The sequence below is a fragment of the Corvus kubaryi genome, unplaced genomic scaffold, assembly GCF_017639235.1.
Source record: "Corvus kubaryi isolate FWS band 111438036 unplaced genomic scaffold, C.kubaryi_AGA036_p1.0 71, whole genome shotgun sequence".
Classification (NCBI taxonomy): Eukaryota; Metazoa; Chordata; class Aves; order Passeriformes; family Corvidae; genus Corvus; species Corvus kubaryi.
Window position 1 is genome coordinate 6,185,998 of NW_024582059.1, and position 15,907 is coordinate 6,201,904.

General features: G+C 40.7%; 1 protein-coding gene across 3 annotated transcripts in view; it reads right to left on the bottom strand.

The window, feature by feature from the left end:
- GATB (glutamyl-tRNA amidotransferase subunit B) overlaps positions 1–14,904 on the bottom strand; it is a 42,953-nt gene extending 28,049 nt beyond the window's left edge. For 2 of the 3 annotated variants that reach the window (XM_042050031.1, XM_042050029.1), the window contains exons 1-2: positions 14,684–14,904; positions 12,609–12,759 (exon numbers count right to left, since the gene is read on the bottom strand). In XM_042050031.1, the coding sequence (XP_041905965.1) occupies positions 12,609–12,759; positions 14,684–14,871 (339 nt within the window). In that variant the 5' untranslated portion in view covers positions 14,872–14,904. The remainder of the gene's footprint in view (positions 1–12,608; positions 12,760–14,683) is intronic. The other variant, XM_042050030.1, reaches the window with a different exon arrangement.
- Positions 14,905–15,907: the final 1,003 nt, after the last annotated feature.

Genomic DNA, 15,907 nt, shown 5'->3' on the forward strand with positions numbered 1-15,907 from the left:
TACAAATTAGTGAGGACCATGCCAGTCAGTCCTTTACAAACTGGCCACCAGAAACCCATTAAGCCTCCATAAGGACTGGTGGACTCAAAACACCACTGCTTCAAAGCAGTGAACCAGTATCCTGCTACAATTCCTGATGGTGCAGGGGCTGTGACTGACAGCAACCAGTGAACAAGACAAAACCCAGCTCCTGGGTCACAACCAGTGAAAGCTCCATAGCACTTCATTGCCCTTCAATTTTTACTTCAAACAGGGTAGTGTGTATCTTACTCATTATCCTAAGGGATAACACTGTTTTGAGGTGAAAAAAATAATCCCCATGTATATACTACTTATACCAGAGAGAACCTTTTGCTCGACTGCTGATGAAACATTTTGGTGGCTCTGGGGAAAAACTGGCATAAAAACATGAAGTATTGATTATTTTTTATGTAGTATTACTAAGCATTTAGATGACTCTAATGTGTATGTATCCCCAGCGTACTGGATCATAGTAGCCAAATTGTTGTATATGCACCATTACTCATTCAACTTCCCGTGCTATTCCTTCACCGATCTCAGTGGGGAGAGAAGGCCTTGCAAAGCAGATCTTTCCTGCTATGGCATACTCAGATGGCTACCATGCCAATCTGCTTTCTCTGCCCTGTGTGCCTTTAAAAAAAAACAACCCAAAACCAACCAGATGACCCTCTTCTTCTTCAAAAATCAAAACTTATCTAATACTGCTTCATTTCTGAAGTGACTTTTACTACCCATTCCCATGACCAAGGTTGTAAACACAAAGCAGAATTGTTTAAGCAAACTACTACCTTTCCTTCAAACAAGCCTTGCTTTTCAAATAATCTGCAGTGATAAACATCAATTCAGTATGTGAAACTTCCCATACTAATGACCTAGAGTAAGTCCTCCAGCTTGTTTATGCAGGAAGCTATTATTAAGTTGACAGCTTTGACTAGCACCAAAGATTTAAATTACTGGCTTGAACTGACAAGCTGCCTGTCTGGTGTGTTAGCAAAGTGCTGGCCTTGAAAGCAAGCTGTGTAGTTCCTGCAGCAGCTATGGACAAAATACAGTAGTCTATAAAGACTTCTTCAATATTTCTGGTCTTCTAAATTGGAAGCATCCCTCCTAGTATTTAAAGAAAATCCTAGAGAGCTGTTACAAAAGGAAATATAAGTTGTTTGTATTGGAAACTCATGAAAAACCTTAACAATGGCATCACAACACCAGCACCATTTCCCTTGTAGCTACGGTCTCCTGCTACAGCACCATGGTAACTGAGCACTAAAGGAATGAAATAACAGTCCAGCCAAGATCTCTCTTTTTCTGCTACTTGTCTATTCTTCACATCTAGTCCACAAGTGGAAAGACTCCTTTAAAAAATTTATCTTTATTTGCAAGTTCAGTTTAGTCAAGACCTTAGTTTCAAATACAATATTCAATAGCTATACAAAACTATATACAGTACCTTTAATGGCACAAATTCCCACCAAAAGCAATTTTCTAACAGCTTTTTCTTTAACAACAGGTTTACTCCTTATATTAATATATTAAAGAAATTTGGCACCCTTTTAAGTAAAGGTATAGGCTTCTATATTTAGTAAATTACCATGTTTATATTTTAAAGAGGGTAGGTATGTTTTGCTAATGAGTATTATATAGGATAATTGGGGAGAAAAAAAAGAAGAAACATCTAGATAACTCTCCTGGAAAAAGTTTATTTTTTCTACCTTTTACAAAAAAACAGTAATCTCTGCAATAACACTTGTACCCAGGAAGCCTATCTTACAGAAGAAAATATTCCTTGTACTAAAACCAGTAAAATCAAAATAATTCCCCAGAAATTTTTAACGTTTTTGATTCTAGGTCACACATTTCAAAGTAGATTTAATATTCATTGGCTATCTTAAGACTTTCAGTCCTACTTACAATCATGAAAAAATCAGCATTAATCAGATTAACTGCAGGACTGTTTATCTAAGAAACATTTAATTTTAGCTCCTTTTCATTCAAAATAATATCTGAAAGAAGGAAGTAGTACAAGGTACTCAGCCAGCTCTCTGTAGACCAGACACTAATCTTCAGAAACCTCAACAGATATATCTAATCACATTTTCAAGTACTCCTATTTCATCTCACTCTGATTTTTATTTGCTTCTACTAATGGATATATACTCAGTCTTACTATTCTAGCTGTGTTAAAAGTACCAAATTGCTGCAATATATGGTTCTTTGAAGTGCAATCATAAGTTAAACTTCAAAATAAAATACCCTTATACGTATTTAGTCCCAGTGTAATTGTGGCTGTTCAGTCTGACACTGTAGATGAGTACTTACTGCTCTGCAGCATTCTGCCTTGGCATCCTCCCACACACAGAGAAGGGACCAACTGTAGCTATGCATGTACACAATGTACACACAATACATCAAGAGCTGACCATTCCCAAATGAGCCATTTATTTCAATAGGTTACAATCAGACTCCATCCCCCGAAGAATACAGTAAAAATTTAAAAAACAAGACAACCTAAGTCCTGTCATTTCTTGGGTATTCAAAGAACCTCTGTTCCAAAACTTAGGTCTCAAATTTCAGGGAAAATTTTAAAAGCCTCAGTTTAGTGTCCTGTGCACTTAGTCCAGCATCTACTTCACGGCATGTTTGCTGCCCCAGTATGAGCATTATGTTCTTATCCCTAAGGAAAGGGACAAGACAGAAGGGGAAGAAGCACCAGACACTTTAAATTGAGATCTTAGCTTTATCAAAAGAGATTCCAGCTTAAGAGAACAAAATGGCAACTCAGAAGCTGAAACAGCAAAGGCGATGAGGGCCATTAAACATACCTAATGCACTTTGTAACTTTACCTTTCCACAGCCTGGGACCAAAGCTATACATTACTATACAAAACATATTACTGCTAACCTTGTCTAATGGCAAAGCTGGCTTACGGTGATGCAGCACGCATTGATTCCAGTCATATCTTAAAACCAGGCAGTTGTGACATCAAGAAGTACCCAGCTCCCAAGCACACTACTTGAGGTGTACTCAAAACAGTAAGAGGGCACACTTTCTCAAAGCTGAAGAGCTAGCCTGAAAGCTTGTATCACAAGGCTTAGGATGGAGGAAGCATCTTCCAGTGTCAGTGATTATGAGAAAAATGCAGCAGCAGTAGGGAGAAATGCTGACCCCTAGGAGCAAGAAAAACAGAAGGTAATACCAGATGCAAAGATATTTCAATAATGACAGACTTTAAGGTTTCTCAGCCCAACAGGAGTTGCTAAAAGAAACGCAGAAGGAAAAATGCATTCAGACTGCTGTGTGGGCAAACCACAGAATAAATCTGTTTTCTGGGAAGCAGCCAATCCAGATCATATCTCTGATCCCATCAGCAGTATCTAAAACCAAATGAAGTTCCACCCTGCAGAACCAGTTCCAAACAGGAGAGCCCACAGGGAAGACAGGACAATACAACGGTGATACAGTGGTTCATGATATCCATAAGCAAAGGCTGTGCTTGTGTGGTGTTCCCATAAAGAAGTCCAGTACCCCTCTAACATCCATGCTCTCCTCGTTGACATCAGTCTTCTGCATCTGCCACATGGTGTTTTTTGACCTGTCATAAGGATGCTCCCTCTCTTATGCCAGCTGAAATTTAAATCACTGCTAATACTCTCTGATCCAGGGCATGTTTAGTACAGGAAGATCCAGTGATAACATTTGATTGCTGCTGGAGGCAGGAGACTGAGCAACGGCTAAAACTTAAGTTACAGACTATGATCAAATCCAAAGGCACAAGAGGTTTGAGGAGAATTGTCTCAGACCTTTCTTCTTACACTGAGTTCCAGAAAAAAAAGGCTTTTCAACATGAGTATCATCTGCCCTCTTCAACATAACATAGATTGTTTGATTTCTTAAATGGAGACACTTCAGAGCATTTAGGACAAAATAGTTTGTAAACCAACCCCCGCCCTGTTTCTCCTTGCAGATGGTCCTTTGCTTGTAGCCTTGGTGAAAGCCAGCTCTGTGGTTTTCTGAGTTGTAACAAATTCTGACCTTTGATACCCATTTACTGTCATTTTCTATTATTTCTAAGTCTTGGCTATCTGCCATCTACTCCTTCTTGCAATCTTTGTGTATATGAGAGCCCCCACTAAACACACACAAAACACTCAGCCATTTGCTCCAACTCCCTCATTCCTTTTTTCTCCAGCTGCTGTCTCCCAAAACATGGTTATTTGTTCCTCAGCCATCTTTTCCCTGCAGAAAGAGATCCTGACTCAGATCTCTTAAGAGAGCAAAATACACAAATTGGGAGTAAACCAGAAGTGGTCTTTTACACATAGATAAAAGATGATACTAAATCAGGAAAACATTAGGTGACATAATGCAACAAGTCTTGCAAAGAGCTATTAGGAAATTAGAGAGAAATTATAAGAGAGCAAACTGAAATTATTCGCTTTTAACAAAGTTGTTCTGGAACAGCAGAACCAACAGAGACTAATTTCCTTTAAATAATATCCCTAGTTTGTTTTACCTAAGCATTGACCCCCAAAACTCTCTCCCCTGTGACTCCCCCATCTTCTCATTTCACCAAACATCCCAAAATGAGTATAAAGTGTCACAAGTATCTGAAGAGCAGAAGCCCAAATAAAGCTGAGATCAGCGGGGAGACTAAATTGATAATTTCCTCTTCATATGCTTGCTAATACATTCATAAAAACCCTCTACAAGCCTAAAACTTTTTTGAGGGAAATTTAGCTGAACTTGGCAGCAAGTGGCAAAACCAGCATTTCTGTATAGAAAACAATGGTCCTTGTGGCAAAATCTGCTTATGTAACTAATAAACATCACTTGCAGAAGTTTACATAATCCTCTCAGAATCAGTCATATTTAAGGTGACAAGGTGACTGATAATCAGAGAGACCACAAAGAAATTAATTTTACCCCAGTAACCAATTACAGCCTAACTGCACCAAGATAAGTTTCAAACAAAATACATAAACCTGACAGTTATGCAACATTACACACCAGACAGCTAACCATGAAGAGAACAAAGATCCAGTCGAAAATTATTGGTCATTACTGTTGGACAATGCTTCCCTAAACACCTTTTAAAGAAAAACTCTTCAAAGAAACAATTGTTAAGAAGAAGAATGGTAGCAAGATCTCCATTTGCAAAGTTAAAATGCTAAGAAATTGGTAGAACCATGAAACTTTTGCTTTAGAGAGCACTGCTTACATACACATATATACAACACACCACCTTGGATTTCCTCAAATGGAGGCACCTGGAACCAGACTGTCTACATACTGTGAGAAAACTAAATCAAATCAAACACTTAAGGATAGCAGAGCACGTATAGTGACTGATAACAGAGGTAATAGAAATTTGCAACAATAAATCTCCTCTCAGGTCCAACTTAAAGAAATTCCCAGCCCACTCAGAAAAGCTACTGCAAAAAGCTAATGTGCATTTCAGCAGCAATTTCCACCTGAATTCAGAAAGGGGGGACACCAACATGTCATGTAGTGGTTGTGCTGTCCAAAAGAGTCAAAGATGGCACAATAACTGCAGTAACAGGACTGTGTGAAAGAAAGGAAACAAGATACTATCAATTCCTGCTCCCCCACTAAGAAGTGGAAAAATACCTGTGCGAAGCAAAAGGTGAAGTGATTAAAAAGAAACAACACAAAATGAGGAAAGAGAAAACACATAGACAACATCATTGATACATTGAAGGATCTACTGAAATAGGTGATAACAAGATGTTTAATCAACTCAATGTCATTCTAACTGGCAAGTTTGCATCAGCCAGAGGGACTTGTTAAGGATGAACAATAAAGCCAACAAGAAAAGAGAGCTCAACAGTTACTGAGGTGCTAAGGAGACAGCCCTACCTGAATTGTTAACATTGACAAAAAGATTAAAACACCCAGAATGAGTGTCAGAAATACCTACACATATATGAGACATAACAAAAACTGAGAGAAAATGTTACGAGGGACTCCTTCAAAGCTTGAGAGAGGAGCAACAAATGTCACCAAATACTTCAATACACAAGAGCAGAGACTTCTCCAGAAGAAATGGCCTAAGTATGATATAAAGTCAACCTAAGCAACTGCAGTAATGGAGGAACTATTACATTTCTCAGACCCCAATGAAGGAGTTTGGTTCCTCAGGTAACCCCGGGGCTGCGAATGATCCTATGGAATGCAAAGAAATAGAATGAGAAACAACCTGTACCATAACCCAGTCCTGAAAGTCACCCAAAGCCAGCATCACTCATCTTTCAAAGGCCTCTTCTGACCAGTACAACAGCTTTGAACTGATTAATAGTTTGAAATTCTGTAGGCAGGCTTTAATTCACCATGAACTTGGACATTTAAGGGTCTATGAACCACAATGGCATCCTCAGGGAGCAATGGTTTAAAAGCCTAATTCACTCCTCTACTCTTTTTCTAAATTATGTGAGATTTTCTTTATAGAAGCTCTCTGGACTGCAAGCCCAGCAAGCTGGGACTATGTGAGCAAGAAAAGACTCTTAAGCACTGACCATACAATGCATGTCACAAACCCAAATATTATCAGGAAAGAAAGGACTGCAACAGAAAGGTACCATCAAATTCTAAAAAAAAAAAAAAAAAGTCTTTTTTCTCCTAAGTACAATTACTACAGTTTTAGTGGAATAAGTAATGAGGAGTTTAAGTGAACCTAGACATAGGCAAATGGTTTAAAACAAGCATGAACTCAATTCTTTCATCAGGCATTGCCACTGATTTTAGGAGAGCTCATGGATACAAAACCTAGCCATCATATGGTTTCAAAGAAAAGAAGAAAAATTATGTAATGGAAGCTAAAAAAACATCCATACAATGATCAGAAGATTGTTCAGTTCCCCATGAAATGTGCATGCAATTAAAACTGTAGTTATCAAAAGTCAAGCTGAGAAGCAGGCTTTTTTTCAAAACAAAGTAGTACAAGAAGGGAGTAAATTCACATGCATGCCGGCAGGAATGTCAAAACAAAACTGAAATCACAAGTTGGTAAAGCAGCTGTTGCAATCTCCAGATTTAACAGGCACAGGATATCAAAAAAATCTAGTTTTTTGTATAGTATAAAGTATAAATTCTGGTCTCAAATGCTGTCTCTGTTCCAGTACGAATAGCTGACAGACAGATCCACCAAAATCTCACACAAACCTCTCAGAGCCTTTGAAAGAAAACGTATCAGATAAATCCTGTATATTCTGATGAACTGTAGATGTTATTTAAGTCTGATAATCCATCACCCAAAACATCTAGAAGAACACTGGGTACCTGCCACTGCCAAGAACAGATGGAAACACCCTCTCTAATCCCAAACTGGTACTAGCCCTGTCACATGCCTGGGCAGCCCAGCACTGCAAGGCAACAGCCTGACAGACACGCTGTCAGCGACTGCGCAGTGCTGCGCCAGCATCTGCTAGCTCCGGACAAGCCCGAGCTTGGAGCTGAAGGTGCCAGAGCTGCACTGCCAGAAGAGACAAGGGCTAAAGCTGCTCTAGCATTGCACTCTCCCATGAAAAGGAGTGATCTGGTTGCCCAACTGTCACTATACAAGTGAGAGAAGATAAAGCAGAACTAAAACATGCCCCTCTATACTGTTTACAGATGGAAAAGGAGAAAATTATTTGTTCAGATAAAACCATGCATCTCACATGACATTCTACAGCTCTTACTCTGTTTCTTCTGAGGTCAGAAGGTATTCAACTTTTCTTCATTGGAAAAAGAGCTTGATCATTACCAAGTGTTTCTGAAAAGTCTGTTGTAAAAAAAAGATAAAACAGATGCTGTTCACACTACAAGGAGAATGAAATTCAAATGCATGAGAAGATATCAAAAAGTTCAAAATATTTAAGACTGTAGGGCTAATATTCATTCAAATCTTATTAATTTAAACCTTGGTTATGTAAATCCTAGATTATTTCTTTATATACTTGCCTACAAACGACTGCCTACAAGAGGATCACGGTTTCACTTCACTAATGCAGGAGACAAACGTAAAATGTGCGACAAAGACTAAGCACCGACAAAAAGGTTTCAGCCTTTAGCTGCTAGATCTACTATCTTATTTCTGTGGCTGAGCTATAATTAACTTTTAGTCAGCCACCTCCATCATGAAAATAGATAATCATGGATTCTTTTTCTGTGAGCATAGTTTTAGCTTTAAAAACCTTTATAAAGCCTCTCAGAATTTTCAGAGGCTAAATTGGATTGGGAGGGCAACCACCTTTATGGATCCTCAGAAGAATTTTAGTCCAGTCTGCAGGTATAATGCACTATTTGCTACCATGTATAGAGTAATATTTCCTTTATAATAGGTCTTCTGAAGATACCAAGCCAAGATCATTGCCAAGTCCATTCAGAAGGTAAAAGCCCCAGGCTTTTGCAAATTGCATTACATAAAATGAAATGTATCTAGTCAGATGCAGTCCCAAAGAAAGGAGAGCGCTGTAGTAATTTGAGTAAGATGCTATCACATCTGGTGGTGAGGGGCTTCATCACCACAGTGCACAAAAAGTGTGCCGATTAGCATGGGATGTGCCATGCAGTCCTGCTATTTCCAAACCCCCTTTATTAATCAAAGGTTTGACACATCAGTCAGTCTCAGCTGGCCCATCTTATTTTAGTGCCTGGCAAGATTATGGAGCAGAAGAAAACTATGCCAAGACACATGTAAAATAATTAGGTGGTTACTGACAGCCAAAAAACTTCACAAAGGCAAATCACACCTGATGAATTTGGTGGCCTCCTACAAAAGGGTGATAGAGTTGGTGGATAATAAGAGCAACTGACATTGTCTACTCAGACTTGTGCAAAGCATTTGACACTGTCCCACAAGACATCACTGTCTCTAAACTGGAGAGACATGGATTTGGCAGATGGACAACTCAGTGGACAAGGAATTGGCTGGATGGTGGCACTAAAAGAGCTGTGGTTAACAGTTCAATGTCCAGGTGGAGACCAGTGACGAGTGGTGTTCAGGGGTTGCTATTGGGACTGGATCTGTTTGATATCTTTGTCAGTGACAGGGACAGTGGGATCAGGTGCATTCTCAGCAAGTCCACTGATGACAACAAGCTGTGTGGTGTGGTCAACATGCTGGAGGGCAGGAATGCCATCCAGAGCGATCTGGACAGGCCTGAGAGGTGGGCATGTGCAAACCTCATGAAGTTCAACAAGGTCAAGCGTGAAGTCCTGCACCTGAATCAGGGCAATCCCATGCACCAATATAGGCTGGGCAGAGAATGGATTGAGAACAGCCCCAAGGAGAAGGACTTGGGGGTGTTGGTTGAGAAGATGCTCAGCATGAGCCAGGAAAGCACACTTGTAATCCAGAAAGCCAATTGTGTTCTGGGCTACATCCAAAGCCCCATGGGCAGCAGGTCAAGGGAGGTGATTCTGCCCCTCTACTCCACTCTTGTGAGTTCCCACCTCGTGTGCTGCATCCAGCTCTGGGACGCCCAACATAAGAGGGACACCTATTGGAGAGGGTCCAAGGAGGGCCATGAAGATGACCAGAAGGCTGGAACACCTCTTCTATGAAGACAGGCTGAGAGAGTTGGGGTTGTTCAGCATTGAGAAAGCTCTGGAGAGACCTTACAGCATTTTCCAGTACCTAAACAGGGCCTACAAGAGAGCCACAGGGACATTTTACAAGGACCTGGAATGATAGGACATGGTTTTAAATTGACACATGTCAGGTTTAGATTAGATGTTACAAAGAAATTCTTGACTGTGAGGGTGGTGAGGCACTGGCACAGGCTGCCCAGAGAAGCTATGTGTACCCCATTCCTGGAAGTGTTCAAGGCCAGGCTGGATGGAGCTGTAAGCAACCTGGTCTAGTGGAAGGTGTGCCCATGGTAGCGGGGCTGGAACCAGATGCTCTTTAAGGTCCCATGCACTCAAACCATCTCATAATTCTATTACTCTATAATAATTTTTTTCCATCTCATGCCAAATAGAAGGGCACCTGCATAGCTCTTCTCACCTGTAGCTGTCTCTCAGAGGCACTTTATGAGAACAACACAGTGAAATGGCTATGCCACTTCCACTGTGATGACCCTCCCAAGGCCTACTTGCAGCAGAAGCATAAAATAAGCTGTATTAACCTTACAAGAAGCAAATATAAAGAGGAAAGATGGAGGGCTTAAACACATTCTTCTAGCTTCACCTCTCCTGTGCAGAGCACAGCAAAGGCTCACACCAACACTTACTGGTGACCTAGAAATGCACAGCAACCTGAAAAGCTCCCTTTAGCACCATCATTTCTGGTCCCATTGTGAAGGAACAAATACTAGCATGGCTCTCTATCACCACCACCTCGTAGTCACACAGTAAATTTAAATCCCTGTGACACTGAAAACTGTCCCTATAGTTCTCAGTTTAAAACAGCAGTCTTTCTCTTCTAGAGACAGCACAACTATTGTATAAAAACTTTGCTATTTTTTTCATTTCTCAACAAAACAGCATCCAAAGGAAAGGCCGAATATTTACCTTCTAAGTAGTCTTATCAGGCAATAACCAAATATTTGTTAAAATGGCTTTTTTTTTTGTTTGGGTTTATTCTACAAATATTTCCAATTTTCAAAAATGACCTTCCATCTTTCAAAATTTACCAAAATCCAATTCTGCTTCAGATACTATTGCCATGTACAAACTTACATACAGAAAACAAGCCCAACTGATTCCAGAACAAATGCTGGTCTCTCACATTAATTCCTGTGCAGCAAGTACAATGGGAAAGTAAAGCTATGACTACTGACTGGATTTTGCATCACATTCTAACATGCACAAACATGTATTTTGTAACATCCACTTTCAACTCTATTTTCACCACTACTACAGTAAGAAAAATCTTTCTTCTCTTTGTATAGATAAAAGCAGCTGGTAGAACCTAACATAGCATTGCTACTTTAAAATTAACCTAACGATTCTGGATTTTTTCTTCTCAGGTGCAGTTATAGTCTTCATCAAAGCCCACATGTACTGAGGTCTTCTCACAAAGGTCATACCAAGCCTTGTTTTAAAACCTCATTAATAAAGAGAAAAGACACACACACACACACACACACTGCACCCTTGATAAATAGTAACATACAGAAAAATTAAATTCCTCATAAATATTCATTTTTGTTCACTCAAGAACAGCTTTTCTACTTGACTGAATATAAGCAGTAGACAATTCAAGAGAATTTCTGTGCATTAACAGAAGATTAAGTAGAAGGTCTAAAACCAGAATCTTCAACTGTTTGGATTTTGTGACTACCTAACCTAGCCCTGCTCCCAAATGAAAGGAACTAATATTCTGTCTTTAAGTCTAGCTAGACTCGTCTAAAACCAAGTGATTGCATAAGATTCCCATTATCTCCATGAAGTTTTCAGAATTTCCATATAGTCAGATCTGAAACTCAGCTCTGAATTGCCGCTGCAACCAGAGTGAAATCCCAATTTTATTAGCATCTAAACTTCACTTCCTTAGTTTTCAGTACCTTTGCAAACACAGAAATAAAAATAAAATAGTAATTAAAAAATTTCTCTTTTTAATGATAATGACATACATCGAGACCCTAGAAATCCAGCCACAAGTTAGTTCTCAATTTTAGAAGATTATCTGAGGCTGTTTTATGGTGATGAAAAGTTTCAACTAGATTTAAAAATACATTTCTGTAACTGGAATTCAAACCTGCACTTTAATGAATACAGTCAGTGAAACACTTCTGCATTAAATAATTGGACCCCATTACAGTCTCTGCACACTTGTTGCATGTGGCAATGCTAAGCCTATTCAATATTTATTTTCACTGTATTGTAAGAGCTTATGTTATAATTTTTTTTAATTTTTATTTTTATGTTAAACTTGTTAGATTCTCAGAGAATTTTACAGCAGTACTGTCATAGCCATCACAGTTATAATTAAGCTGTGAATTCAAACACTTATTATGTTTTCACTAATAAACCTTATTGCTAAGTGCTAGCTAGCTATTCTGACCTATTAATCCACAGTGTTTCACACAGATTACTTTTTTTTTAATAATTGCTTTGCTCTGGAAATAGGAATGGTTGACACTTTCCTAAATTGGAGACTTTCTACTCAGGAAGCAAAGTAACTCCACAGTGAGACATTCCAAATGGCAAATGACAGCTACATAAACAAACATATGGCAAAATAACATCAAATGGCCACTCAGAAATCAAAGATGTTCTTCTCTCACTGGGCTTTAAGCATCTCTCATATTTAAGGAATTTCCTGTGTGGCATACTAACCAAACACACCCACTCTGGCCTCAAAGAAATACCACAATCCATTTACTATGTTGAAGAGACACTCCTGATTTTTTTCCTTTGCAGGGGATATAAAGTATCTGAGGCAATAACTAGGGAGTGAGGAAATTGAAAAGAAACAGTACTAGGCATCTCATGTTATGAAACAAACAGAAATCAGAACGGTAAGGAAAAGTAGTCATATATATGACTATTGTCAAATCCTAAGAAGAATAAAATATTAGAAACATACACAAAAGTCGTCTGACATTAATCCTGATATAAATGAAATTGTAGCTTAACTTACTGGTAAAGTTCCTGGTAAAGAGGCATCAAAGAAAGATACCAAAGAGTTGGGAGGTGCTGCAAACTGGACTTGGGAACCAGAGAAGAGTTTTGATTTGGAACTGATCTGTGCATGAATTTCCAGACCCACAACTGGTATCCACGGAGCAAGGCTGAAAAGGAAAGAGAAGGGGGAAACAATTTAAATATAGATGACATTAAAAACCATGAACTGCCAGAAACAGAATTAAGAATGCTTAGTTTATTAACAAAAATTAAATTGTGATTGTAAAGACATTGTAAACAATGTTGCAAATGCACCTACACTGTAATGGAAAAGGTTGTGCTGCGATACTGGAGAACAGAGGCTACAGGGACTATATGGCAGTGTTGTACGCAAAAAAGAATGTCATAAAAAAATTTAATGATTTGAAACTTTTAACTTTTCCTTACACGAGAAATCTCTGAGAAATTAATGAGGCACACTTGCATGCTGGATGAACCCTAATTTGCTGCCTCGTGAAAATCCCCAAATCATCATAAATATGAATTACTTCTCAGGTAGTTTGAAAAATCTCCAACAGACAGGTGGCATAATAAATTATGTATTCTTTGTCAGATAGACACTTGCATGCTGGGAAAGGCGGCTCTCCAGAGCAGCATTAGTAGAATATTAGCATAAACATTAGTAATCTGGTAATAGAGAAATCATAATTTCAACTAGAGAGCTAATGTTCTCTGAATGTATTCCGCAGAATAAAGCTTCTCCATATCATCTAAAAAGTAATTGCAATTCTCACATCCATAACCTTTATATGGACAAGAGAAAAAGGTCATCTTTAAAGTATGACTTGCTTGACAGTTTCTGTAAGTAATTATCTGGCCTTGAACAAATGAAGTGGCACAAATAATATTTCATTGATGGAATCACATTTCTATGGCAGAATCCTTCAGCAGTATGAGTACCCAGATAGCTATAGGAGATAGCAAGCTGTGGAAAAACATCAAACAAATATATCAAGTACAGTGTTCCTTCCAAAGGTGAACTTTCTCCATTGCCAAGGTTTTAGTTCTCCATCGGCCCTCCAACAGCGGAGGACATCCCTACTAACAGCAAACTAGTGATGCGGATGCCACTTATATTGATGCTTTAGGAAGAAGAATATTATCGTAAAAGATTTAGGTTCAGATGTTTAAAGAAGCTAGTAATTTTTCTTTTACTGAAATAGTATTATTCTTTGGTATTTTCAACTAATCATACAGATGCCTCAAGTTTTAAGAAATAATGTGGGCTTTCTTTTACATTTTAGAGGCAAATTTATTCTATTGTTTCCTGCATTCTTCAGAAATGCCTTTCTGTCATAACATGGTATTAAAAATTACACCAGGTGCTTTGCTGAATCGGTGCCTTGGCTTACACTCAGAGAAAAAGGTACATGCGCCAGTCAGTCCTTCAATCCTCCTAACAACACTGATAAGGCACCTGGAACTTCTCGCTGTGTTTGTTCAAGGACTGTGTTTATCTGTGTCTCTAAAGAATCAGCAGCTACTTCCCTGCGCAACTTTCTTGAAGTAATCAGTTGTGTAGAGAGAAACTCCCAGCACACCAGAGAACAGGAGAACTTGTTCAGGTCTTGATTTTCAGTTGCAGCCGAAATAAAATGCTGTTTCAGGCACACTGCCCAAATCTCACAATACTCCACTGGAAGAAAAAGCCTCTTTTGGACTAGAATAACCCTTGAAAACACGCTCATGAAAGCTGGTGCGGCCCTCGCTGTCCATTTTCGGCACACGTGAACGCTCAGGCCTCGTGAGCTGCACGCTCTTATCGCAGCCAAGCGTGTCAGGGGGTCACGGCCCCACTGCCGCAGCAATTACCGTGTGCGCTTTGCGGAAGGTGCGAGATAAACGCGTGCTGAGCAGGCGCTGCCAGCTGCCAGTAAGCTGTGCATGCCTTACACCGCTCAGAACCCGGAATTTACACCGGACCCCGCTGCCGTCACCGCCGCTCCCGTGCCCAAGCCCGGGGCCCCAGAGCCGGCCCCGCGGCTCCGCCCCGACGGCGGGACGCCCCACGACAGAATCAGCTCCACCGACCCTTCTACCCGCGCCGTTCCGGCACCGTACCCGCTCTTCCCCGCCGGCACCTCCCCGCCTTTCGCGTTACAGGCGACAGCCCTCTGCCCGCGGGGGGAAGGACCATGCCCGGCCCCCGGCCTCCCCGTGCCGCGCTGCCACGCCCGGCGCCAGACCCCTGCGCACCCCCGCGCCGCCACGGCCGCCATTGCCCTGCCGGCGGCTGCCAGGCGCCCGCAGCACCCCCTGGGAAACGCAGTCCGGGATGGCTGCGCGGAGCGCGGGCTCTGCGGGCGGACTACAATTCCCGTCAGGCCGCTCGCGGTGGCACCGCCCCCGCCCCGCCCCGCCGGCGGGAACTGGGTCCGCAGGTCCCCTGACTATCCCGGGAATGCGGGCGCGAGGAGCTAGGATTGCTTTTGGCTGTTGTTTAGAACGCCTTAGGTGGTTCAGGCCCCCAAAATGGGTTGTATGTGGTTTTCTTCTGGGCTCACGCTGACGTAAAACCAGCTGCTGTTTTATTGGCGGCCTTTTGCAAGCCTTGGGCATCAAATGATGCTGTCCCACGCGGCTGAGGTATTGGAGCTTAACTTCTCATACGTAGAGCAGCCAGGTTAAGTCTCAGCAAGGCCTGGGGATGGTATGTGGTAATAAAGAGTCTTGTCCAGGGCACACGCAAACATCTTTAATGTTTACGCAGCTACATTGCACAAATGATAGAATTGGCGACCTTCTATCCCAAGCCCCAGGCCTGTGGAGCTTAAATGGGAATGAACATGAGCTGCTGCTTATGTCATCTTTGCGCTATGTCAGCGACCGCCAAGAGAAGCTGATCAGTCACAAACCCGTCAGTGAGATCGGTTTCTTCCAGCAGGGGACAGTGGTGCACACAAGCACTTGAAAGCGTCTTGGAAGCTTTATGACCTCTTGTCTTTCCAAGCTCTAATATGAGATGCTGACTGGCTCTGAGTCGTGCAGAAAATAATTTACCCAAGTAAGAAAATGTCTTATAACCAATGTTTCATAGCATTAATTTTCTGATGTGTTTATATTTTAAATAAGTTAAATTAACTGGAAGTGCTTTATAAGAAGAACCAGTTGAGAGATCCCTTCCGTAGACACTGATCTGTAGGTACTTGTGCAATATATCTTGTTTTAATTAGTCTGTCACGTTCCTTTTCTTGGGAAATAGCCTTCCCTTGTACAACAAAGAGTGACCAAGTAAAAGTTCCTTTCCAATAGAGA